General features: G+C 43.6%; 1 protein-coding gene across 3 annotated transcripts in view; it reads right to left on the bottom strand.

Annotated features, from left to right (window-relative positions):
- Positions 1–17,600: 17,600 nt before the first annotated feature.
- PARM1 (prostate androgen-regulated mucin-like protein 1) overlaps positions 17,601–26,301 on the bottom strand; it is a 123,352-nt gene continuing 114,651 nt past the window's right edge. For 2 of the 3 annotated variants that reach the window (XM_029598419.1, XM_029598410.1), the window contains exon 4: positions 17,601–23,459. In XM_029598419.1, the coding sequence (XP_029454279.1) occupies positions 23,375–23,459 (85 nt within the window). In that variant the 3' untranslated portion in view covers positions 17,601–23,374. The remainder of the gene's footprint in view (positions 23,460–26,301) is intronic. The other variant, XR_003856279.1, reaches the window with a different exon arrangement.

The following is a 26,301-nucleotide window of genomic DNA, read 5'->3' on the forward strand; positions in this document are numbered from 1 at the left end:
CATGTGATAGGCAGCAGAGCAGAGATAAGAAGGTCAGCCCCAACTGACACCACAGAAAAAGTAAAGAACGAGAAAGAGAAACCGATAGACAGAGCCACAAGGAATAAAAGTCCCTTGTGTTGCTTCTCTGGTTCCCAGGATAATCAGAAGACGTAAGACAAATCAAAAGGAACAAGACTTATCAGAGCCTGTAGGATCCCAGTGGGTCTCCCGAGGTAAGGCTGAATGATGAAAGCCTTCTCTCAGAGCTTCTGCATTAGGGGGGTGAGGGGAATGCTGAAGAGGACCAAAACAGATCGAATTCCCTGCATACCTGTAGGAAGGAGGCAGGGGTATGAAAATCCTCTAAATTATTTGGAAGAGCCATTAAAGGCCAGAGAAAGATGTGAGAGCCTCACTGTGAAAGTGAGATCCCACAGGTATAAGAAAATAGTCTGTGGAGGGCAACAATATGCTTTCTAGTTCCCTTGTAACATAACATGCCCCAGAAAAGAGAAGATATATGAAGAATTTAGAAGACATTTATATATTATATGTACATTTCTTACTCACCCAATACTAAGATACTCGGAGCGAGATACGTTATAGAAAAACAAATTAAAAGCATAGCCACTAAAATAACAAATATAAAAATAATGGAATCCCAGTAAAAAAAACCATCCAGATATAAAAATAACAGGCAAAAAAAATACAACATGAAAACAAAGATAATAGCAAAAGACAAAGCTAATAAACACAAACAAAAAACAAAAATCATAAAAGAATAAAATGCCGGTCAAGATAATCACAGCCATACTTCCCACCAGCTTCAAAGAAACAAAATAGTCCAGAAACAGATTGAAACAACTACAGCATGACCTGTTCCCTAAATATGAGGCTGCATTGAGAACCTTATGGCCACATTTTAAAACCCCCCCACGCGTAAAATCCTGGGGTTATGCGTGCGGCTGGGCATTACGCGCGCCATGCACATTTTAGAAGGGTCCCGGCTGCGCGCGTAACTCCTGTTACGCGCACAAGAGCCAGGCCTCACAAAAGGGACGGTCCGGGGGGGGGGGGGGGGGCAGGGAGAGGTGGAGCTGGAGGCGGTCAGTACAGCGAACATTTGCCGCTGTGCTGGGGGATCACCTGCTGGCGTAAGTTCTGAAACAAAGGGAAAAAAAAAGGTAGAATGTTTTAAGGGGTCGGGGAGGACAGGGGAAGAAGGAGGGAGTATGGCAGGGGGTGGGGGTAGGGAAGTTCCCTCCCATGCTGCTCCTTAATGCACAGGGGCTCATGGTTGGCAGTGATTCCAATGCCTTCAGCTTTGTATTTAGGATACATATATGCTATGTCTATCAATAAAATATTTTGGCCCTGAAAAATGTAGAGTATGATGTGTTGATGAATGGAAAAATCCTCCTTATTTAAATAGATGTAAGTCTAACCCATTGACACAACAAAATGTGAAAAAATAGTCAAAGGGGTATAAGCTTTCAATAGTCACTGTATATGAGAGATGAAGATGTAAATTTGTTGTATATGTTTTACTGAAAATTGTTAAATAAATTTTCTTGATCAAGTACAAGTCAAAATTGGCATCTCTAAAAGGAACATTTCCCGCTTTCCTTCTGCAATGAACTGTCCTCTGAAATTATATCCTTAATTGGAGCGGACTGGGAGGAAACTGGGGAAGGCCGCAATGTGTCGCCATAGGAAAGTTGCATTATTTCGGCCCCCCTTGCATGCACCACCCTGGATTTTATAAGATGCGTGCGCTGGTGTGCATGTTATAAAATCGCTTGTCCATGTGTGCGCGCCGGGTAATGCACGCACATGCGTATGTTTAAAAATCTACCCCTTACTGAGGCGTGTGTTCCTGAAGAAGCATCATGCTAGGCAGTGTAGGCCAGAGCAGTGGTTCTCAACAGGTGTGTCGGGACACACTAGGGTGTCGCAGAGTCCCAGGAGGTGCGTCACAGATCCAGCAGAAGACCGATCTTTCCTCATCAGTCTGGGCAGGAGTTGGCTGACTTCTCTTTTATTGGGTATTGCAGGAAGCTGTTCTTTCTTCTTTCTCCTCTTCCTGGCCAGAGGGAGATTGTTCCCTCCTCCTTCACCCAGATCAGATCACGATATCACCAACTCCTGTTCATATGGGCCTGGCAGGACAAACTTTATCTTCCTCTGCCTGGCGGTGAGGCCGCTGATGCTCTCTTCACCCCATGGGGCCTGGATGTGAAAGCAGGAGCACAAGGCAGAGAGGTGCATGCTGTATAAATTCACTGCCGACTTCTGCTGCCTCCTCATCTTCTTCTTCTCCTCAATGCTTCTTGCCCTCATCTGCTGCTGATAAAGAGGGAGGGAGACTCTGGATTGGACTGAAGGCTTTTCTGCAGGCTGGGAGCCAGGAGGAGGGGGAAATGTACTGAACAGGAAGGCGTGGAGGGTTAAGGAGTCTGGGGAGGGGGGTAAGGAGGTTGGGGTTGCTGGTAGGGAGGGGTTGAGGAGGGAGGGGATGGGGCTGCTGGGCAGGAAAGAGATGAAAGTGGAGAGATGGAGGTGTGGGGCGGCTGGGTTGGGGAGTGGGGGATGCTGAGCAGGAAGTGGTAGGAAAGAGGTGGTCAGAGGTATTGAGGGAAGGGCAGAAAGAGTTGAACAGGGGAGAGAGGGAGCGCAGAGAAGAGGATGCAGGGGTGGGGGGTGTCGGGAATGTTGGACAGGGATATGAGGATGTGAAGGGATGACTGAGTAGTTGGGAGAAGTGAGGGATGATGAGGGCATGGAGGGGAGTGACTGGGTACAAGGACCATACTATGCCTGTTTTGAGAATATGCATTTCTTCTCTCTTTGAACTTTGCTTAGTGAAGGAGGAAATATGTTTATGTTTCTAGTCTCCAGTTTTGCACTGCATGCAGAAGGTGGACTTAGGGTTTCCATTCCAGGTTTTATTTCCACATTTGTAATTTGTGGTCTTTTCTTCTATATTTGGAAAAGACAGGTCTGTCTGTGATCTGAGTGTATGTGAATGAGATGAGGTACTTTACTAGAGGTTTGTATCAGCCTTATTTGTTATACTTTCTCAATATTATATTGCACTGGTGGTGAACTGCTGCCTTTTCATGGGTAGGGCTATTGCTGTTTCATTTCTTGGAGTTAGTGCTGGTGCGGTGTAGCAGGTTTGATAGACGTGTACAGAGTGGGGTTTGTTTGTATTATTTTACAATGCACCTGGTAGTAGAGGGAGTTTGTGATGCTGTTAAGATGAGACCAGAATCAGAGTATCTTTTTTGTATGTTGTACAGGGTTGTACAAGGAAATATCTTAGTTCTGCTCTGCACCCACTGATAGGAAGCAGGGAGCTCCTGTAGATGCAGAGCATGTGTTTATATTTAATCGCATGATTATCATGTGGTCAGCGTGCCACACATGTGAGCGTCATTTCTCAGGAGTGTCCTGATAGAAGAAAAGGTTGAGAACCACTGGGCCAGAGAAATGTACCATCTGCCCTCAGCATTCCCACTAGAAGCTGCTACTATGGTCCAATTCCTTCTCCCTCCTCCCCAAACATTTTTATTAGAAATAAATAAATACAAGATAAAGCAGGTATCACTCCAATTTTCTCCCCCGATCTGCCACCAATCCAACCCCTTCTATAGCAAATCAAGGTACAGAGAAGGGCTACCAAAATGATAAGGGGAATGGAACAACTTCCCTACGAGGAAAGACTAAAGAGGTTAGGACTTTTCAGCTTGGAGAAGAGACTACTGAGGGGGGATATGATAGAGATGTTTAAAATCATGAGAGGTCTAGAACGGGTAGATGTGAATCGGTTATTTACTCTTTCGGATAGTAGAAAGCCTAGGGGGCACTCCATGAAGTTAGCATGGGGCACATTTAAAACTAATCGGAGAAAGTTCTTTTTTACTCAACGCACAATTAAACTCTGGAATTTGTTACCAGAGGAGAGGGAGTGTTTATGTGAGCATTTGCGTAGAGATAAAGGGAGCATGTGCTTATGTATATGAGAGAGAGAGAGAATGCATTTGTGTGAGAGACTGTATGAGAGAAAGGGAGTGTGCATGTGTGTGAGAGCCTGTGCATATGAGAGAGAGGGAGCGTGTGTGGATGTGGGCTAGTGCATATGAGACAGGAGGAGTGTGTGTGAGAGCCTGTGTGTTTGGTATGTATGTGAGACTGTGCATATAAAAGAGAGGAAGCATTTGTGTGAGCATGCATACATGAGAGAGGAGCAGGTGAAATGAGGATCTGCTGCCAGCGGACTTTCTGCACCTGACCAACAGGAGGTAGAAAACGACAGAGACCGCCAGGAAGGGGGGAGGAGGGTTGAAACATATGGTGGGTTGTGACAGAGTGAAGGGATATGAGGGAAGTAAAGGGAAGAAAAATGGATAAAAGTGAGGGATGAGTGAGGGTTGTGAGTGACTGAGGGGAGTGAGGGAGAGGGAGGGAGGGGTGAATTTGAAGAATGGGGTGAGTGACTGATAAGTGAGGGAAAGGAAAGGGGGAAGGGGAGGGTAGAAGGGTGTTTGTGTGTGTATGTCTATATATATATATATATATATATATATATATATATATATATATATATATATATAGAGAGAGAAGAGAGAGAGAGAGAGAGAGAGAGAGAGAGAGAGAGAGAGAGAGAGAGAGAGAGAGAGAATGAGAATTTTTTTTTGTTCCCTCTTCTCCTGTCTCCCATCCACTATTCCAGAACAATCTCAGGGTGACTGGAAATCAAAAGTTCCCAAGCATGGCAAGGGGAACATTTTTTTTTACACTTATTAGTTTTAATGATTGGGTGTTATTTGATATGTCTGCTAGTTTGAAATATATCATTGCTTTTTGGGAAATGTTTAAAGTTGTTTTTATACTTATTAGATACTCTTAGTCATCTGTTTTGAAATATTGTTTTTATTAGTATGGTTAACTATTATGATGGATTTATATTTCTTGATTTTGTTTATTAGGACTGGTGATGTTTCTGTTTTTGCATTATTCCACTGCACATGAATCTGCTAAGAAATGGGAGGAAAGAGGGCTGAGGAGCAAGACTGCCGAGGACTGGGAGGGTAGGAGAGTGAGACTGTTATTCCTAAGCCATTTACCTGGGCACATACTTATTTAGCAGGGTAAAGGGTTTTGTGGCACAGACAACTTGAAAATTGCCCCTGTATTTGTAAAAGCTACTGAACCTGAATCTTGGAATGTTAAACGATATGCACAGTTATGGCCAATATTTCTATCTTCTCTGTGCTCTGCCTCCTCTTTTGCCAATCTTTTGAGCCTGTGTGTGTGCAAGGCTCTCTGGTCCTGCAGTGATGTTAATTTGGGGTTTTTAATGATCAGTTTAACTCTCATCATTACTGGGCTTTGCCAGTGGATAGAATTCCAGATGCTGCACTCCTTTAGCACTCGGATATCTGGGGCTGTGCGGCCTTTATAATTGCCTCGTCCCATGTGTGACATTCTTCACACTAATGAGAACCTAATCAGGAAGGAACCCTCTTGAGGCTTCCAGAAGACCAAAATCTCACAGCTGCCAAGGAGGCTGCTGCCGGGCTAGTTCCCTCACCGTGTCACGTTTTCCCTGAAAGGCAGTCTTGTTGCAATATTTTTAGATGCCGGATTCATTCTGTGGGAAAGAATGAAATGATCCTGCTGGGATGTGAACTTTGCCCCTCCCTATTTTTGCAGTATTTACCTTTCCTAAATGATGGTAATTGAAACTGTAAATAAACAAGGGGGGAAAAAAAAAAATAAAAAAAAATCTGTTAAACAAAAACAAACACGGTCTTAGAAATGTAGGATGCAATGTGAATATGAGTTTTTCTCACGTAGGGATCCCAGTTCCCAAAAGCCTTCTTTCACCATTTTAGGTCAGGGGTGGGCAAACGTTTGTGTGCTGGGGCCATATTACAAGTTATCAGCCGCAACAGGGGCCAGCGGGGGGGAGGGGATGGGGGAGTCCCTCTCGGAGCTGCTCGGCCTGACAGTCAAACCCCCAGCACGAGCTGCAGGCATTTCAGCATCCAACAGGCTTCAGCACCATCATTTTAGCACCTGAGGAGCCCCTTCAATCATGGATCCCAGCCTCTACCCAAAATCAGCACAACCTTCAACCTAGCAGGGATACATTTTAAATGCCAGAGATACAAAGCATTTTCCTGGCTAGCAGACCTACCTCATCTCTGTCACAAATGCAGAACACAGATAGAACCTCACCAAATAAAAATAAAGACTTTAGAGTATAAGTAGGCACAAACAAAAAAAACTAAACAAAACTGAACCGGAAGCCATTACAAGCCAGACTCATATCCAGTGCAATAATGCAAAAACTGAAACATCACCATTCCACATAAAACAAAATCAAGAAATATAACTCAGTCATAAAAGTAACTAATATTAATACAAAGATTATTTCAAAATTGATGAATGGAACATCTAATTAAGAAGAATAAGGATAAAGGATAAAAGAACGCTAAACATTTCCCAAATATCAATTAAATATTTCAAAATAGAAGACATATCAAACAGTACTCAATAATTAAAACTAATAAGGATAAAAAAAGAATCCCTCTCTCCATACCTGGGAACTTAATTTCCAGTCACCCTGAAATTGTAGTGTGGGAATACAGACTCTCTTCTCTCTCTCTCCTATACACACACTCAAGAATCCTTCTACCCTCTCACTTCTTCCCTTCCACCTCATTCACCTTTCAGTTATTAACCCCTCCCCCTCACACAACCCCACTTCCCTCCCTTCAGTCACTAACTCTCCCACTCAATTCCCTTCCCTTCCTAGTCACTCACTCCCACTCACCCTCTTCCCTCTGTCATTCACCCCACCCCTCTTCTCTCCCCACTGTCACTCACCCTCCCACTCAATCCCCTTCTCTTATTCTTACCCCCTTTCCTCTTACTCACTCTCTTCCCTCCCCTTTACAACTCACTATAGCCACGCCACTCCTCTCCAGGTCATTATCTCCTTCCAGCTGGCTGGGAGCTGGAAGCCTGTTAGTAGGTCAAATTCAGGCTCACCAGTGTGTGGCCCTCACTGGTGGGGTGTGTGAACCACACCAGTGCTCTGCCATGTGGCATAAGGCCACTTCTTGCTGGTGGGGCTGGGAATCCTGCCAGGGAATCATTAAATGGCACCGCTGCTCTGATCTGCCTGACCACATACCTGACAACAGTCGAAGCCTGATGTCGCATGTTTCCGCGATCCATTAAGGACGACACTCTAAGCAGGGAAATCAGAGGATCAACGGGCTACATCTAAAGTAACTTTACCAAGAGAGATAGGCGAGCCTGGAGAAAGGTAATGATGGACCACGGGCTGTAATTTGCCCACCTCTGTGTTAGGCTATACTGTGCAATCGCTGTAAGGTCTTCTTTCTTTAGTAATCCAAAAAAAAAAAAAAAGCTTCCTCCAAAACCAATCATGAAGACAAGTATAGTGCCTAGCTACCGATGCAGAGGTGTTATACTTTTCTATGTCTTATATCATCTTTGAAACTTGTGCAGAAAGAAATAGATGTGCCTATTTTGGTTCTTATTCTTGGCAGACTGTACTTAAGAATGACTTATTGATGACTCTCTCTGTGGAATACAACATTCCACTCTCACAAACTGTACAACGTTGCAGGCTCTGCATCATTTTTTTTTTTTATGTCTTCACCCTTGACACAATAAGACAACATCCAAGTTCAATGTTCAGAACAAGTACAGTTTTCCCAAAACCAAGATTTTGGAAACAGCTTTACTATGCCCTTTAGTTATTTCATTGATTTGTATAGCAGTCAAATGCGAGTGCAGCCTAACTATGTGGATTTTACTGAATATAAAAACATTCATTAAAGCACATGTTTGGGAGATATTCATTTATTTAGTTGAGTATCACCACACCTAGGAAAAATAAAAAAAAAATACTCAGAGCCTACAGGAAGAGGTGTTGCTACAGATGTGTCCACTTGTCTGGTGTGAATAAAAAGCCAAAATGGAGATGTGTGCAGCCAATGGGACTCAAATGCTAGCATGTAAAAGCAGGCAATATCGGGAGCCATAGTTGCTCCCATTATAGTCCCTTTTAATTTGTTGGTCCTGAAACACACAAAAAATTGTGTATCAGAATGATACGAGTCAAATTAAGTATTGGATGTTGAACTATTGAATGTTGGAGTATGATAATTCAAGTGCAAAGAAGCCAAGAGGTTTGGGCCATCAGCAAAAGGACAGTTGATGGCCCAATCCTCTTGGCTTCTTTGCACTTATCATACTCCAACATCCAACAAGAGTTTCATGCCCACACGTTCTCTAGTTAATTTGACTCATATCATTCTGATAATGTGGTATAGCACACAACAGATTGGAGAAATCTGTCTCCAAAAATGAACAAAAGTTCTAAAACAGAACTAATAGCTACAACAATCGGGCATCCAGAGGGAATAACTAATGATTTATATATTTTTGGAAGTACATAAAAAACAAAGGCAACTGGAAATTTTTCAATAAGGAATTCACAAATAGTGATGTAGCCAGCATTAACACCATGTTGCACAACTTCACAGATCTCCTCTTGTAGGACATAGGTGGTATACTGTAAGAGGGGCACATATTGGGTATCAGATAACTGCTGGACAACCTCCTGAATGTAATTACTTCTGTCCAAAATAATGATGCCTCCAACTTTATCTGCAGATTTAATAACAAAGGAGGAATAGGCCTGGAGCCCTGCAATAGCTAACTATGTGTATCTGGAGGGACTATGAAAATAAGGGGTACATGATAATTTGTGTTAAATCATGGACAACTCGTTTTCCAAAAGCTGAAATTAAAGAATCCAGAGTGCCCAAAGAGACCCAGAATGAGGCAAAGATATTATTGCAGGATCACTGGCAGACATATATGCAGAAAAAAAATTCTTTAATTTTTAACAGCTGTATTAATTGAAACAAGTGTAATCTTAAATCAAACAGGTTATTTATTGGTTTCCTACCTTTCTGACTTTTAACCTTTTCCATTGTTCATGGAATTTTGCCATCTCCCTCATATCCTCTTGCCCCATCTTATTCCTCCTGTGTCTTCTCACCGTCTCCCCCACAGTGGCATAACAATAGGGCGTGCAAAGCACCCAGGCCCATAAGAAATGGTGGCATGCTGGGCAAAAAGGTGGCATTAGATCCAGCCTTGTACAAGAGGAAGAAACTACTAGACCTGGCTATCACAGGAGGGAGTAGAAACTCTTTACTGCATATTGGGGCAGGGGAAGCAGTAATGTTGGACTTGACCCAAAAAGGGGGGGAATTGAAGAGGCAGCATTGGACCCGGTCACCACTGGAGGAAGAGGCGGCAGAATCAGGCTTGGTTTCTACATGAGAGAATGATAATGCTCCTGGTCTACTCTGGGGGGAGGGGGAGTACAGGAATCAATAGGCCCGGCCATCCTCCAGGTAGCCAAAGGAAATAGAGAAAATTATCCTGTTGCACTGACGTATTGGTAGGAGAGGGAGATGGAGACCTGTAAGAGGGGCTGCAAAGAAATGACGCCCATGCAAGGGACAGACACAAAGGGATGAGAGGGCTAGATACAGCAGGGAGATGAGAAAGTTGGGTTAGAATGCAGAGGAGTGATGGGGGGACAGCAGAGGAGGGGGATGCAGAAGGGAGAAGGAAGACTCTGGTGTCTGCCATACATTAGAGTAGGCTTGGACAAAAGTTAGAAAATAAGGGAAAGGCTTCAGTTTATACAGAGCAAAATGGATGTCTGTGGTTGATGGGCAGTATTATTTGTTCTTTGACAGATCGCTGCGTTGTAAGCCCCTGATGCAGCCTTGTTGGCGAAACTCAGTTCGAGTCGGGCACCTCTAATAAAATCTTCCACGGTGTAAGGTAGTCCCCTTTGTTATTTTTTTTACATATGAAAGGGGCACAGATTAGGTACAATCTGGACTACTTGAGAAAGTGGAAGATGAAAAGGAGATCACAGAAGGGGAAAAAAGGAAATTGGGGAATTATGGGTAAAAAAAACACCCCTGAAGTTGTAGCTTATGGTGGAGAGACAAATGGAGAGGTGCAGAAGACAAACATAGCATGAAGGCAGAGAACATGGATGGAGGTACTGAGGGGAAGGGTAGAAGTAGGGAGGTAAAGGAACTGAAAGAGTGTTAGAGGGGAAAGAGGATTGACAGACTGGAGTGCCTGAAAAGAAGGACTGAACTTGGGCCTTTCATGACTTTGCTACACCTGTGCTCTGTTCTGAAAGTAAAGGTTTCAGCAATTCAGGGTGGGTAAGTAACCAAGTTACAATATTTGCTCAACATCACTCCACTACCTTATGTACTGTAGCTATTTGTGCAGGCGAGGCAGGAATAACTGACATAACTGGAATTATGAGACATTATCTCTCTCAAACCTTGTCTCCCCAACAATTTCTGCTAGTATTTACAAAGCATGCATAGTTCTCAGCTTCTGAACAACATTCATGTATGTGCCAAAAGATTTTATAGATACCATTACTTAAAGCTCAATATAAAATGTCCCACACAGGAAAGGCTGCTCCATGATACCATTGTGGCAAGCAGCCTCTAGCAAGCTGGGGCTACTTCAAGCTGGGTTGTCTTTAATCATTTCTAAAAAAAAAAAAAAAAAGTGAGCTTTTTATGGTCTTCTATCCCCCTCTATTTTTGTTTCAGTTATTGGGAATCACCAACACCCTCACTCCTTTTCCCTCTACCACTGTCATTTTGTCACAGTATAATACATTAGGGATGTGAATCGTTTTCCATATCGTCTTAACGATAGAAATCGTGTGGCAGGGCAAGAAAATCGTCTTAGGCACGATTTTTTAGTTAAAAAATCGTTAAAAATCGTTTTTTCCGATTAGTGCGCACTAACTCGAGTTAGTGCGCACTAACTGGGAGTTAGTGCGCACTAACTGAAAATGATACAATTTGACACTTTTCAGGTCAGTTAAGGTCAGTTTAGGAATGAATATGTATTCCTATTGGCTGCCCTCTTATTTATTCATGTTACCAAGTTTCCTACTGACAGTATATGGGGGATGGGAAATGGAAACAGTTGGTAGCTTGACAAAACAAGTAATGTGATCAGTCAATGTGACTAGAACTTGTGCCCTAACCCTGATACCAGGGGTATTGTGATCTTCCTGCACACAGTGCCCTATCCCTATTAATACCAGGAGTGTTGTGATCTTCCTGCACACAGTGCCCTATCCCTAATACCAGGGGTGTTGTGATCTTCCTGCACACAGTGCCCTATTCCTGATATTGGGGGTGTTGTGATCTTCCTGCACACAGTGCCCTATTCCTGATACCGGGGGTGTTGTGATCTTCTTGCACACATCCCGATATCAGGGATAGGGCACTGCATGCAGGAAGATCACAACACTCCTGGTATTAATAGGGATAGGGCACTGCATGCAGGAAGATCACAACACTCCTGGTATTAATAGGGATAGGGCACTGCATGCAGGAAGATCACAACACCCCTGGTATCAGGGATAGGGCACTGTGTGCAGGAAGATCACAATACCCCGGAGGAGTGAGGGTCAGGCAGCTCCCCCCTGTCTGTGAAGCCAGCCTCTCACTAGTAATGCAGGGAGGGAGCTGTCTCAGACTTCACCATCCCCCCCCCCCCCCCCCCTTACCCACACACCATTCACTAGCTGGGACATGGGGGAAGTCAGGAGTGAGGGTCAGGCAGCTCCCCCCTGTCTGTGAAGCCAGCCTCTCACTAGTAATGCAGGGAGGGAGCTGTCTCAGACTTCACCATCCACCCCCCCCCCCTCACCCACACACCATTCACTAGCTGGGACATGGGGGAAGGCAGGAGTGAGGGACAGGCAGCTCCCCCCTGTCTGTGAAGCCAGCCTCTCACTAGTAATGCAGGGAGGGAGCTGTCTCAGACTTCACCATCCTCCCCCCCCCTCACCCACACACCATTCACTAGCTGGGTCATGGGGGAAGTCAGGAGTGAGGGTCAGGCAGCTCCCCCCTGTCTGTGAAGCCAGCCTCTCACTAGTAATGCAGGGAGGGAGCTGTCTCAGACTTCACCATCCTCCCCCCCCCCCCCTCACCCACACACCATTCACTAGCTGGGACATGGGGGAAGTCAGGAGTGAGGGTCAGGCAGCTCCCCCCTGTCTGTGAAGCCAGCCTCTCACTAGTAATGCAGGGAGGGAGCTGTCTCAGACTTCACCATCCTCCCCCCCCCCCCTCACCCACACACCATTCACTAGCTGGGACATGGGGGAAGTCAGGAGTGAGGGTCAGGCAGCTCCCCCCTGTCTGCGAAGCCAGCCTCTCACTAGTAATGCAGGGAGGGAGCTGTCTCAGACTTCACCATCCTCCCCCCCCCCCCCCTCACCCACACACCATTCACTAGCTGGGACATGGGGGAAGTCAGGAGTGAGGGTCAGGCAGCTCCCCCCTGTCTGTGAAGCCAGCCTCTCACTAGTAATGCAGGGAGGGAGCTGTCTCAGACTTCACCATCCTCCCCCCCCCCCCTCACCCACACACCATTCACTAGCTGGGACATGGGGGAAGTCAGGAGTGAGGGTCAGGCAGCTCCCCCCTGTCTGTGAAGCCAGCCTCTCACTAGTAATGCAGGGAGGGAGCTGTCTCAGACTTCACCATCCTCCCCCCCCCCCTCACCCACACACCCTTCACTAGCTGGGACATGGGGGAAGTCAGGAGTGAGGGTCAGGCAGCTCCCCCCTGTCTGCGAAGCCAGCCTCTCACTAGTAATGCAGGGAGGGAGCTGTCTCAGACTTCACCATCCTCCCCCCCCCCCTCACCCACACACCATTCACTAGCTGGGGCATGGGGGAAGTCAGGAGTGAGGGTCAGGCAGCTCCCCCCTGTCTGTGAAGCCAGCCTCTCACTAGTAATGCAGGGAGGGAGCTGTCTCAGACTGGTATCAGGGTTAGGGCACTGTGTGCAGGAAGATCACAACACTCCTGGTATTAATAGGGATAGGGCACTGTAAGAGATGACTGTAGTAGATTGAATAAAGATCTGATGTTTCTGCTCTCCTCACACCAAACAAAAACAACACACAAGCAGAGAAGCCCTTCTTACAAAGCTGAGCTAGTGAGTTAAGTAGGAGGAAAAGTAAACATACTGGTGCCAGTGTGGCTACTTAAAAAATACACTTACCAACAATCAATTACATATATTTGAACTGTGTACAGTTCCAGCCAGGACCACCTTTCTAAAATGCACAGTGATTGGCAAATTCAACATGCACTAGCATTTCAGGTGCCTGCTAACAAAAATAATAAACAAACAAGTTCTAGTCACGTGAGTGCTGATCATTACATTACTTTTTTTGTCAAGCTTCCAACTGTTTCCATTTCACATCCCCCCAACCATATTGGTAACATCAATAGATAAGAGCACAGCCAGCCAATAGGAATACATACATACATATTCATTCCTAAGTGACCTTTACTGACCTGGGAAGTGTGAACACTGTGTTTCATTTTCTGTTGGTGTTCGTTAGTTTCCAGTTCCATTTCACATCCCCCCAACCATTACCTCAGTGTTAGCCTTGGTAACATCAATAGATAAGAGCACAGCCAGCCAATAGGAATACATACATACATATTCATTCCTAAGTGACCTTTACTGACCTGGGAAGTGTGAACACTTTGTTTCATTTTCTGTTGGTGTTCGTTAGTTTCCAGTTCCATTTCCCATCCCCCCAACCATCACCTCAGTGGTAACCTTGGTAATATCAATAGATAAGAGGGCAGCCAGCCAATAGGAACACATATTCATTCCTAACTGACCTTCAGTGACCTGGAAAGTGTTTATTTGTATCATTTTCAGTTAGTGCGCACTAAATCGAGTTAGTGCGCACTAACGGGGAGTTAGTGCGCACTAACTCGAGTTAGTGCGCACTAACACGATTTAACGATTTGTAACGATAAATCGTTAGAATTTCTATTGTATCGTGTTCTATAACGATTTAAGACGATATAAACATTATCGGACGATAATTTTAATCGTTGAAAAACGATTCACATCCCTATAATACATTGCTTCACAGTTTCTCCTTAAAAAAACATGTGCAAGCCTTAAATTGGAGAGACTTCTGGATGATTTTAATCTTACATTTCTGGACAGAAAAAAAAAAACATCTTTCATTTCTTTCTACTGACAATTATGTTGAGGATTAATAGAAATTTACTTTAGTATCACAAACATGAAAGACAAAAAAACCAAGTAAATAATATAATCTTTATTTTATGAATGATTTTTTTTTTAAACGTACAGAGTGTGGGGAATGATGCAAAAGGTCACAGAAATATTATTTTATAACACAATCATTGAGGTGCACAGAAAGATTTACTTTTGTAAACTTGCTATTTGACCATTGACTTCCAAGAAGCAGTTTGATGTGTTACCATTTGTTCTAAATTTAAAAATGCAATAAAAGTAGCCAAGCAAATAAAATTGATATACTGAGCTTTGCGAAGAAGCCCATGAGAAACAGATATATACAGATTGTGGAAAAACTGCATTTCTGTTGTAGAACTCCTGAAATGTCATTGATAACCATTCAAGCAGGGGAGCGCTAGATGCAGCCCCACAGTGCTACCCCACCAGAGGGCTCAAGTGTGCATTTGTTCTAAGCTTCAAAGGCAGTTGTGGTCCGTGTATCTTGACTGGTGGATTATCTCAATTACAAGGCTAGTAAAATAAAAACAGGGTGGGGGTTGGTGAGGGGGCTGAGTTGGGAAGGGAGGTGTGAAATTAATATATAGGTGAAATGCTCTTTAGCTACTATGAAATCAGTACCATCATCCACAGTAGAAGCCATGTGTTATATGGAACGGAGTGAGGCTAAAACAAATCCTTTCACTGGGCTTGACCAACCCAAAATTATTTTGGGCTTCTAGAAAGCGCACTACAAAAATTATTGTGGGTGCGTATTGAATAGCAATGGCTATAAAAGAAAGTACGGATGATGTTTGTCAAAAGAGATTTAAAAAAAAAAGGTCAAAGCCAGAAAAATGTTAGCCAAGACACATAACAGGAGGCATCATAGACATTCCACAAACATTCAGTATTCTGCTTACACTCATGTGTACAACTATCGGACACTCACATGCACAATCATCTTGAATCCAAATTGTTGACGTTAACTAGGAATGAGATGCAGGTCATCAAAACTTGGGCTTCCGATGACTTCAACAACATTGTGAACAGAATAAATGGTTCACTGCTGTCAGTCTGCCCTTCCCAAAATAGGTCATAACAATTCAAGACTCCCATGACACTGCATGCTAAATAAAAATTAATAGGAGCAATGTTATCTGCGAGGCCATGAGAACAATTAAGCACAGTATATAATGGCTATAAAAGTACATATCAATCCTATTGTGCTCAACTGTGAAAATCTTAACCTGTGTAACATCCTTAGGTAATGCCCTCTAGATTGGTATTATAAAGGCTTTGTAGAGGTGACCTTGATGACGCTTCATACTGACCTGCTCTGAAATGTGCTGTCTTCTGCATCAGAAATTTGTTAAATTCACGCTAACCATGTGTATTACTTCTTATTTTTTTTATAAAGGAAAGAAAACGTTGATTTGCAAGGAATGTTTTGGATTTATAGGCCAGGCAAGCGAATAAATACTTCTCAAATTCCCGCTTGCTAAATGAATTAGCAACAGAACACAAGGGAGGAGGGGAGCAATTGACCCCTGGAAGTAATTTTTCATTGTATATTTGGTGCTACAAAAATACATTCCAGCACAGCTCATGCACAGAATGCACTAAATGTTTAATACTCCAACGCAGTATTTTTTATTTATTTATTATCAGTGCTGCAAGGCACAGTACACACTTCAACTGGCAATTTAGCTGAGCGTAAAACTTTTTCCAATTGCTAAACAGTAATGCTGGTCCCTAAACACTGATTCTAGACTGCTATCAAAAACTTCCAAAAATAAAAAATTAATTTTGCAAATATTCTGCAAATTACACATTCATGAAACTATTCACCATATATGTTAATGGGAGAACAAACTTCCAGGCAAAAAGACAGAATACCAAAATTTGTCATTCTGTTGCTTCATATGCTCATTAGCTGGCTTTTCATAATTCAGCTTACTGAGTCAATTTCTAAACTTAGACTAGAGTTTAAAATGTTTAGAGGGTCATTTTGAAACATCCTGTCTAATTTAACGCCACAAATAACCACTAAGTTATGTCAGTGTTTTAGAATAGATTTAATGCGCACAAGTCCTGCTTTGAAAGTGATCCCACCAGATCTACCCAGTACAAATTAGGCTTATTTGGTGTGCACAAAATTTTCCTGAAAATGTGTGTGCATACAGTCAAATTTTACAGAGCATCCATGTAAATCCAAATCCCTCCCCGAGTCCACCTCCAGGAATGCCTGCACTTGGTCCAGGTAAACTTACATGCAAACATGGCATATGCGCATACGTTTGCCCGTATATTGGTTGCGTAATTTTGTTAAAGGCCACCCGTATGTATAAAACATGCTCTTACCTGCAAGATGTTCCTTTTGAAAATGACCCATTTAATGAATTACTGCTCACGTTGGCTGCCTTTTCACAGCCTCTGCATGACTCGAGTTCATCTCACTATGAATATCCATCAATTAGAAAGCCTTTAAACCCTAAGTTTCTGATGGAAAAGCTATGCTACTCCTCACAACGCTTACAAGGAATCGGGCGTATGGAAGATTTCAGACATTCAGAATATAATCTGTACATCTGTGAAAAGAATAATAGCAAAGGAATGTGTTTGCATGGAACACGGTAGATCATAATATCTCAAAGATCTTCATTGTGTCATTATTGTGCTAGGGTAGTATGCTTTGAATACTTTCTCCCACTTGCATTTATGGTATAGATCCCTAAGGATCAAGTGAAACTCCTTCTGGCATTATGTAACCCTCCCTACCCCACCATGAGTGGTTTTACATAGAGAACTACCACCTGGGGATGAAAAAGGACAGAAAAAATCTGAATTGGTGCTAGAGAAGATAGGGTCCATTGTTGTTTAAGTTGAAGAATTCTAAGATAAATTGTACTATTGAAATATCTCACTTTTAGATGACCATTTTTAGAGGAGTGTACATTAGTGCACTAACTTTTAAAACTATAGGCACAAATTCTATGAACCCAATGAAACAACTTTGGTGGACTTTGATTTTTTTTCCTTTGCTTTTAACAGACCTCTCTGTATAACACAAACAAACAGAGCTGACACCCTAAATCCATGCCCCCATGACATTTGTATGCTGCTTAAAAGAAACCTGCAAAGTATCCTTTGGAAGCTGGTATTTATTTTCCGTAGATAAACGAGAGGTAGCAGCTCAGAGGGCATTGAGACAAGGCACTCGTTTTCTAGGACAGGATGGACCTTCACTCTAACCGTAATATGGTTAAGCACAACTGACTCCTGCCAGCACAGGCATCGGAAGCTTAGCGTGGAATGCTTGTGGCATTTGTGTGCCCTGTGCCAGTCTACAGTCACCACTGTGAGCCTTAACCTTCCTAAGCATGAAAAATCCTAATTAAACAAAACCTCTCATTTCTTAGCAATTTTTCTAACCCTGGAAAAAGTTTTAAGCTAAAGATCATAGTTTTGGGTTTTTTTTTTTTGTTTTGTTTTTTTTACTCTAATCATGAACACCTTGTATAAGAGTTCCCTAATTAATTATAAGAGGACAAAAAGGAAGGGCACATGGTATTTTAAGGAACTCAATTACACCCAAGGTGAAAATGGAGGCCTTAAAGGTAAGGGAGCCTCAACATATGATAAGCACAGTAATATGAATCTCAAGTCAGTATGGATTGGGCAGAGGCGTTTTTCCTGTTGATTATGACCTTTTACGGTTAATCTAGCTTTATTTTCACTTAGCAACTCTCTATCATTTTGCTGGCACAGTGACCCGACAGATGGTAATGTGACCCCTTTGTACTAAACAGCTTTGAGGTATTATTTCATAACATATATGGGCACTCATTCCTATCTCCGGCAAAAGTAGAGAGAGGAATCTCGTACGACATCCTTGTATTTATTTAGCTTTGCACACTACTTATCAGCTCAGCAGTCACTCACAACACGGTCGGTGGTCTATTTCCAAAGCTTCAGGTTTTGGTAGCAATTACTATTTGTGCCTCCAGGGCTCTAGTTCTACACCCGACAGCCACAGATGGCTTCTCCAGTGCAAAACTGGCAATGCATCGTGGCAGCCTGAGGCTCCTGAAACTTGAGACGACTGCCTTGCTAGCACCCTTTCTTACCTCATTAACATTTTAATTTTGTTTTGTAATTTTTTATTTTTTTTTTGGCAACAAGGCATTAAAAAATGATCAAAAGACCAGAGAAACCTGCACAGATGGGAATAGCTCCTAACATGACATTTTTTCTCAATGGCAAAACCCCACAGTTTTAAAAGACCGATTAGTTGCCCAGTTTACTTATAGAAACACTGAATAAACTGGCAGAGAAGGACCACGGTTTCAAAAGGCACCAGTAAATATACAAATAAAGCCCCAGAAACAAGTAATAAGAAGCAATTACTATAATGGGACAAGCAACAAGTGATTTTAATCAGGACAATTTTCATATGCTGTATAAATTCACTGTACAAAAGATTTCCTTATTTATTTTCAGACTTGGATAAAAATATTCCCATTTACTGCAAGGATAGGAGAGCATGGGTAAAACTCCTGACTCATTCAAAATATGTGCTACATCATGGTTTTGTCCTGGTTATAAGGTGCATGATAACTGCAAAAAAAAAAAAATGCCCTTCTGAAAACAGAATGGGGTAAAAGGGTATCACAGCAAGCAAAGAGGGTGCGCCACTGGCAGCGAAGGACTAGGAGTGACATGAGGAGCTTGGGAGAAAAGATGGCTAAGCGGGAAAGGCTGCGAACTGGTAAGCAGCAGCAGGGAACTAGTACAAAGCACATGTTAGGGGAGAGAGGGAGATGAAAACAAAACCAGAAAGAGTGTGGTAAGGTAAGGAAGAGAAGGAGAAAATATGCTATTTTATAAACACACAGCACACTGCCAGGAGGAACCTTGGGACCGCTATCAGAGCTGAAAGGGAGCCTGCGTGTCCCACGTGCATATTTACATCACAAGGTACAACAGTAATACGCAAGTAACAAGCAGCTCTAGCTTGAAACTTTTTACATTTTACAAGGTTCTTCCAACTCTGCTTTTTACAATCTTGGTGCCATTCTCAGGAGCTTCTTAAAATTAAAAAAACTAAAACGCATTTCTTTGCCTGTGAAAAAGGAAAGAGCAACCAACGAGGGCTGAACCAGTTGTCAAATAGTTTTTCATAAAGAAAAAAATAAAAGCACAATAGCTGTGAGGGATAAAGATGAAAGATTTGGATTTAACAAAACAGCAAGACGTGCCAGAGAGGCCCCACTCTGTTTTAGTATTTATAATCCTGTACGGCCTTGCTCCTGAGATTCGCACATGACTATGTATCCTAACAAAAAAAAAAAAACACCCTAAAAAAACTAACCTTTAAAAAGAAAAACAAACCACAAAGAGAAATTTTTTGACATCCTATTCATCAACGCCTTTTACCGTCTCTCATATTTCCACCTCGTTAGGAATTTCTGCCACAGAAATAGACATGGTGCCTGTGTGCTAAAGTACTCGAGAGTCCTGGCTTCACCAGGGATTGAACCCAGCCCATTTTTCCTGTAAAACACCTTTTCCACCAAATTCTGGGACTATGGGGCCAACGTAATAATTCTGGACAGTTACTGAGGGATAGGGAAGGCAATTTTACAAATTTATTCCTCAGAAACAGACAGCTAAAAAAAACCTCACAGTTGATAATGCACGGTGTACTCGGCTAGTGTGCAAAAATAGAGTATAGTTTTACCACATTAGTGCAGGGGAGAATACTTCCAATATGGAAGACACGAACCGGCATGGTATTTGGACCAAGCAACACCTGCAAACTATCGAGAGAAAAGTATCGAGGCCAAGCCCCTTCACACTCAGCCACTTGCTGTGAGAAAGCTAGAGCTCGTGGGCCCGGTAAGGGCAGAAACATCTCTGCTCAGAGACAAGGCCCAGTTCAGAGCGTGATGTTTGTCTATTACCGTTTCCTCTCCTTTTGGCTTATCTTTGCGTGCTTTCTTCACCCAGACGCCTGCCCTGCTGTGGTGCTTGCTGAGAGTCGTCTTTCGCTGGTCCTGGGGCTCCTTTTCCCTCTGCTGCTACAGCCCAGGGCACCAACACAGGATCCGTGGTAGTGAAACAGGTCATTCTGCCAGAAATGGCCCCTTCTCCCTAAGGTAATCTGCACCTCCCCCCCAATCACTCTCCGTGTGCATGGCCATTACCATATTTAGACAGGCAACGAAGTCAGCGCCATTTATCGCACGATAAACATTTGGTGCACAGGGCGAGGCATTTATTGAGCAGTAAATGGTTTTATCACGCAAAACACACTTTCACATATGTACATTGAAACAAGAGCCTAAAAAAAATTAAATTATAAATCGGTGAAACCTCAATTTGATGCCCCACAGTCATCTCAGTGGTACCAATTAGCATTCTTATCCCAATCACAAATTATGGAGTGAATTCTCAAATCGGGCTGCCTGGGTAAAGTAGCAATTTTCAAAAGCCCATTTATGCACGTAAATCCTTTTTGAAAGTTACCGCCTATGGTTCCTTTCCTTTGTAAACAATTTTATTGTTCGATTTTTGTTGACAGTAACAAACTAGACTGGGGAGAATGCCATTAGTTGTCAGCTGTGCAACATCAGAATTATAAAGTAATGATATTTTTGATTGTCTGCTGGACTAAATAGCTAAATACTAAATGCCCTGGACACAGCACTGTCTTGCCTTGTCGATCACTAAATTCTCAAATGTCTTAGCCCGCTTTTGGCACAGTGCAATGAAGCAGCAAGGTGGCTCCAGGCAGCAGCAGCACTGTTCCACGCTCTAGATATGTTCTAAGTTCTCACAAGCACACGCAATGACACCCCGATTTAAACAACAAATGCTAATCATTTAGTGCAACACACTGTGCCTTGCATCCAACGAGGATGTCAGGCAGTTTCTCATCACAGAATATCAGAAACAGACCTGCGGGATGCCCTTCCCACTAAGTTTAGATCTCAGACACTGAAAAGGTGGCTCCTGAAGGAAAGAGAAAGGTTTGATAAGACTGGGGGATGAACAGTGAAGCTCTTGCACCAACTGCACAAGGCAGCAGTGGCACCACCAATACTAAAGCTATAAAAAGCTCTCCCATGCGGGAACAATGCCTCTCCTCAGAAGCGAGGCGGCTCGATGTGCACCCATCGGATTCAGTGAATAAGTCATAAAACCGAGCTGTCGTGCCTGGCAACAGGAGCGGCATCCTCAGAGGCGGCACCCGAGTTCAAAGATTTAAGGGGAAATACCATGCTACAACCCCCGGGGCAGATTAATCTGTGCTAAGATGAAATCCTATGAGAAATAGATAACCTTATTTTCGGGAGACTGGAAAAGCTTGCTGGAGAGTACTCCGCTCAAGTTACAGGAAACTAAAGAAGTTAAAAATTACAAGAAAAAGAAAAAAGACATGTCAGATTCAAACTCTCCCATTCCTGGCAAATCCTACTAAAGAAAATAAACATGCTTGTTAAAAGCAGCACAGAGTAATGTAACCAAAACTTCTGAGAGAACAACCCCGCTGTGCATTTGTACGTGACGGCTTGGTTTTTGAAGCAACATCGCCTCCTCCTCCTCCTCCTCACAGCAAATATAGTTCACGTTTGCCACAGGTAGGAAGGCTGCCATTACCCTAGTGAGAGGGTAGGACTGTTGGGGGTGTTTTTCTTCTAAATGGCCATCTTAGAAAATGAAATTCTCACTTCCTAGGAACTGAAAATAAAAAGTGGACAGGCTTGCAGTCTCTTATCTGCCTCTCTGCCTTGGACTGCCAAGTGAAAGGCACCAGGACCAGTGGTCCAAGTTATGACAACAAGACGATTGGCCTGTGGGGCACTTTTCTCTGTTCCAAATAAAAATTAATAAGAAATCCCCTGTCTTTTTTACATTTTTTCTCTCTTTCTTTAAATCAGTATGTGACAGCTGCCCCAGTGATGATATTACTATAGTAATAAAGGCTATCGTCTTGCTCAGGACAAACATTTTAATTCTGCCACGCACAAGAGGCACCACGGACTTAAAAATGCTTCAATATGAACAGTCAAATAAAAATGTGATCACCTTTCCTTTAAATGTACCTCACCTGTGAGGAACAGTTTCAACAATCCTAGGTTTTATAGCTATATTTGCACTGGAGCTCTATAAAACCTTTTAATAATAAAACTCACCAGGAGAATATAATGAATCTGTTGATCTCTTGTTGGGGGGGGGGGGGGGGGGGAGGGAGGGGGAGAGATGCACACAGCTGAATAAAGCTATTTGTTTCTTTGCACTTACCTGCAGCAATAACATAACACCCATTACTAGCCAGACAGAAAAAGATCAAACAAAGCAGCCGCTCAAGACCCTTTCAGTCCTGACTGTCCTCTTAACATTTTGATAGGCCTCATGAAGCAAAGGTTCCCTCTGTATCTTAATAAATAGCAGATCTAAGTAGGGCTATTTTTCACTCAATCCAATTTGCAATGAAACTTCCCACCTAAAAGGCCACTTAAGTGTCTAAAGAAAGTAAACTGAGTCTCAACCCACCAAGGCTGTGCCAAGATGAAGGTGGAGCGTTCCTAAAAATACGATATCCTGGTAAGAGGATAACAAGGGGGAAACCGGAGCTAGCGAGGACATTGCTGATCCTGGCATCTTCCCTCACTTCCCCCGAGGTTTCTATTGCAACCTTTCCACACCAGACTGTTTAAATCACACTGTACTAACTGCCATGAAGAGATAGAAGCTAATAAAAGCAAGTGTTAAAAATAAAATAAAATAAAAGCAAGAGGGCTTAGGTGCCATGTTAAAACTCAAGCCTCCCACCAATACCAGCTCTCTCCTGGCTGATACGCCACAAAGTTAAAAACAGGAGGGCGAAGTCCCCAAGGCTTGTGTTTACAATCATGCGGCAGCTTTGGTTAAGTAGTAGGCAATCATGTCCAGGTCCATTTAGTCCAATTTCGCTTTGGGATCGATTCCCTGAAGTGCTTATTCTGGTTCCTGTGTATAATTCAGCAGAGGGGAGGGAAAATGAGCAGCCTGGCCCTGGGACTGTAAACTCGATGCACATCAGGCAACGGTCACCCTTACAGCAAAACACTTAGAAATTAAATCCCGTTTTGTTTTGTATTTTTTAAATAATTCATGGCCAGGTTTTTGTTTCTCCACCACTAGGAGTCGTCGTACAGAGGATTGTTGTAGTTTCCCCAGGATCCATATTCATGATCATCCAGAAGTCTTCCGTATGAAGAGTGCCTGTGAAAAGAAAGGGAAAGGAATCCCAAACAGTTACACAAGACTTATTGAGGCACACAGAGAGGATCTTACAGAACAAAAAGCTTCTAATAAAAGGCTGAATTTGGACCAAATTATTTCCTGGTCATTGGGCCAATAAAATATTAAAAAATACACACACACACACACACACACATATAAAGGCATACATAGTCACACACAAAAAACCAAATATGTAAAAGTTACCAATTTTGGATCACAATAAAGGGCTTTAATATTTCAACTATTACTTCTAATATTGAAGAAAAAAAACAAAACACTATTTTCTTATTTTACCATTTTATTTGGAAGGAAATAAATAAAAGCCACCCATAGAAATCTGCAGCTTTTCAATTGCCCCAGGACAAAGGAATAGAGGGGGGAAGAGTGAGAGGGTTAGGTGGAGGAATTAAGAGTGGATTCAGCTCAGGGTGAGGAGTAGAGCAAAGGAGCAGGAGGCTTAAAAGACCCCACTGACCGGCCAGCACGCGAGCAGATCCTTCCAGCATCTCCAACTGCAGCAGGAGGCGTCATGGCACGGGAGCTAAGACGGGTGGCAGAGTGCAGGGATCACCGGAGGCAGGACCAGCGCTGATTGTTCTAGAGGAGCTGCAACGCCCCCATTCTTAGGTCCAAGTCCAGCTAGGGCCGGCTTTCGGGGTGTGCAACTGCAAAAGGCGCCAAGCATGAGGGTTGTGCCCCCCCTCCTTCCTTCTGATTCAGGCCACGAGGCAAAAGAAGAGCTGAGGTCCCCCCCTTCTTTCATTGCAGCCCGGGAGAGGCTGAAGAAAGGTTGTTGCAACTTCCCATCATCCCCTAACCCCCCCAAAGTGCTGCGCCTCCTGCTAGCAGGGCAAGGATGGACGGTAAGATCAAGGAAGGGAGGATAGAAGACGTGATGGGGATAGAGACGGAAGGAAGTGGGGCAGAAACAGAAGGGGAGGATCAGGGTTGGAAGATGAGAGGGCAGAACATAAGTGTGAGGAGAGGATGAAAAAAAGGGGGCAAGGATGAAAGCGAAAGCAGAGAATCACATGGGTCTCGGGAGCAGGAAGAGATGACGCCTTCTGCAACAGAGGCAGCAGAGTAGAGATAGGAAGCCAGGACCTAACCAGATGCGGCCTCCAGCTCAGATTAGCCTCATCCACATCAGCAAAAGCTCCATCAGTGACAACCACAGAAGGCAAGCAGAGGAGCAGCAGCAGCAGCCTGGGGTCAGAAAGGGGCCAGCTCCAGCAGCAAATCAAGGGCAAGTTCCAGTAGCCTCCAGCAGATCACAGGAGAAGGATATTCACCAGCTCAGTAGCCAGCTGAGGTGCGATATGGCTTGTCATGGGGGGTCAAATGGGCAAAGAACAGGTTCCAGGGTACTGAAAGGCAGCTGGTTAAGTCACCCACAAGAAAGAAAACGGACCTGGTGGTTTTGGCGGCATGGAAGAAGGAAGAACAGCAGGCAGCCTCCAGCCAACCTCCCCTGACCCCCGCTGGAACACAGCGAATGGGACGAGCATCACAGGGCGAGGCTTCATTATATATATATATATGACCGATACGCAGGGAGCAGAAGGTGATGTTGGGTGTACTAGCAGTGAGGCTACAACTAGTGTCAATGGGGAGCAACATTAGGAAAAAGAAAGGTAGGAAGGAAAAAAAGTGTAAGGACCCTGGTTAAGTTATTTGAGGAGGACAGGAGAGGGCACATAAGATGCCACTCTGGAAAATGGTGTCGACTGGCACAGAGCTAGGGGGTGCTACCAGGGAGTCTTCATTTAGGTAAGGGAGGGTCTGGGGGTGCCACCAGACTACCAGGGAATGCTTTGTGTGTGTAGGAAATGGGGCACGCTTTATGCCCAGGGCGCCATTTGCCCTAGAGTCGGCCCTGCATGTAAAATTTCCTGAAGATTTACCATGCACAGATGAGCAGGTATAATTTTGTGCAGGTGCTTTTGGTGGGACAATTTTCAAAATAAACTTACACGCATAAGATCACTTTGACTACTGGCGTAGCTTACACCTGTACTTGCCAGCAAATTTATACGGGCTGTTACAAATGTACACCCACGATGTGTGGGGAATCTTTCAAATTGGAGTCCACGAATTCTAGCAGTCTGTTCTCTAACTCCACGATAGAGAGATCCATGTGATGGCAGGGGGTGGCCCAGGTGTGGGCAGCATAGGCCATGTGGTGAAGGGAGCAATAGGAACATCCCTAATAGCTCTGTTCAATGTCCACGTGCCCAGCACAATTAAAAGAAAACTACTGAAAGAGAAGCATATTGATGTTTTTACATTTCTGTTGGGAGATCAGGATGAGGCAGGTGAGGAAAAAAGGGAGGAAAAATAAAATATATATATATATATATATACATAAGGCTGAGACAAAATACACTGTGTGCCTAGATCCACAAATAGATATCGAGCTTTCATGTTTTACCAAATATAATTGGTGAGAAATGGTTGGATTTGCATACTGGGCTTTGGAAGTGCTTGGGCAGGATAATCGAAGTGCCCAGGACATGGGGGTGGTTACATTATGATGAGAAATTTAGAAAGGAATTAAGCCAGGAAAAAGCTCGTGGGCTGGAGGTTTAAGGGTATCAGTGGCTCAGTGAGATGACACCACAGTGCCTTCCGTCCCTTTTGTTGAGGCGCAGGGCCAGGTGGAAGCCAGCAGTTGTCTTTTAGGGAAGGCTGGGCCAGCACCAGCAACAGACAACTTAAGCCCACCAGGTAGTAACCGCTGAAACGCCATGCTGGTAATTCAAGCAGCCGGTGGTGCACTCCCATTCGGGTAAGGAGGTTCAAGTGCAAATACGCCAACTGT

This window comes from Rhinatrema bivittatum, chromosome 1, assembly GCF_901001135.1.
Source record: "Rhinatrema bivittatum chromosome 1, aRhiBiv1.1, whole genome shotgun sequence".
In the NCBI taxonomy this organism is placed as follows: Eukaryota; Metazoa; Chordata; class Amphibia; order Gymnophiona; family Rhinatrematidae; genus Rhinatrema; species Rhinatrema bivittatum.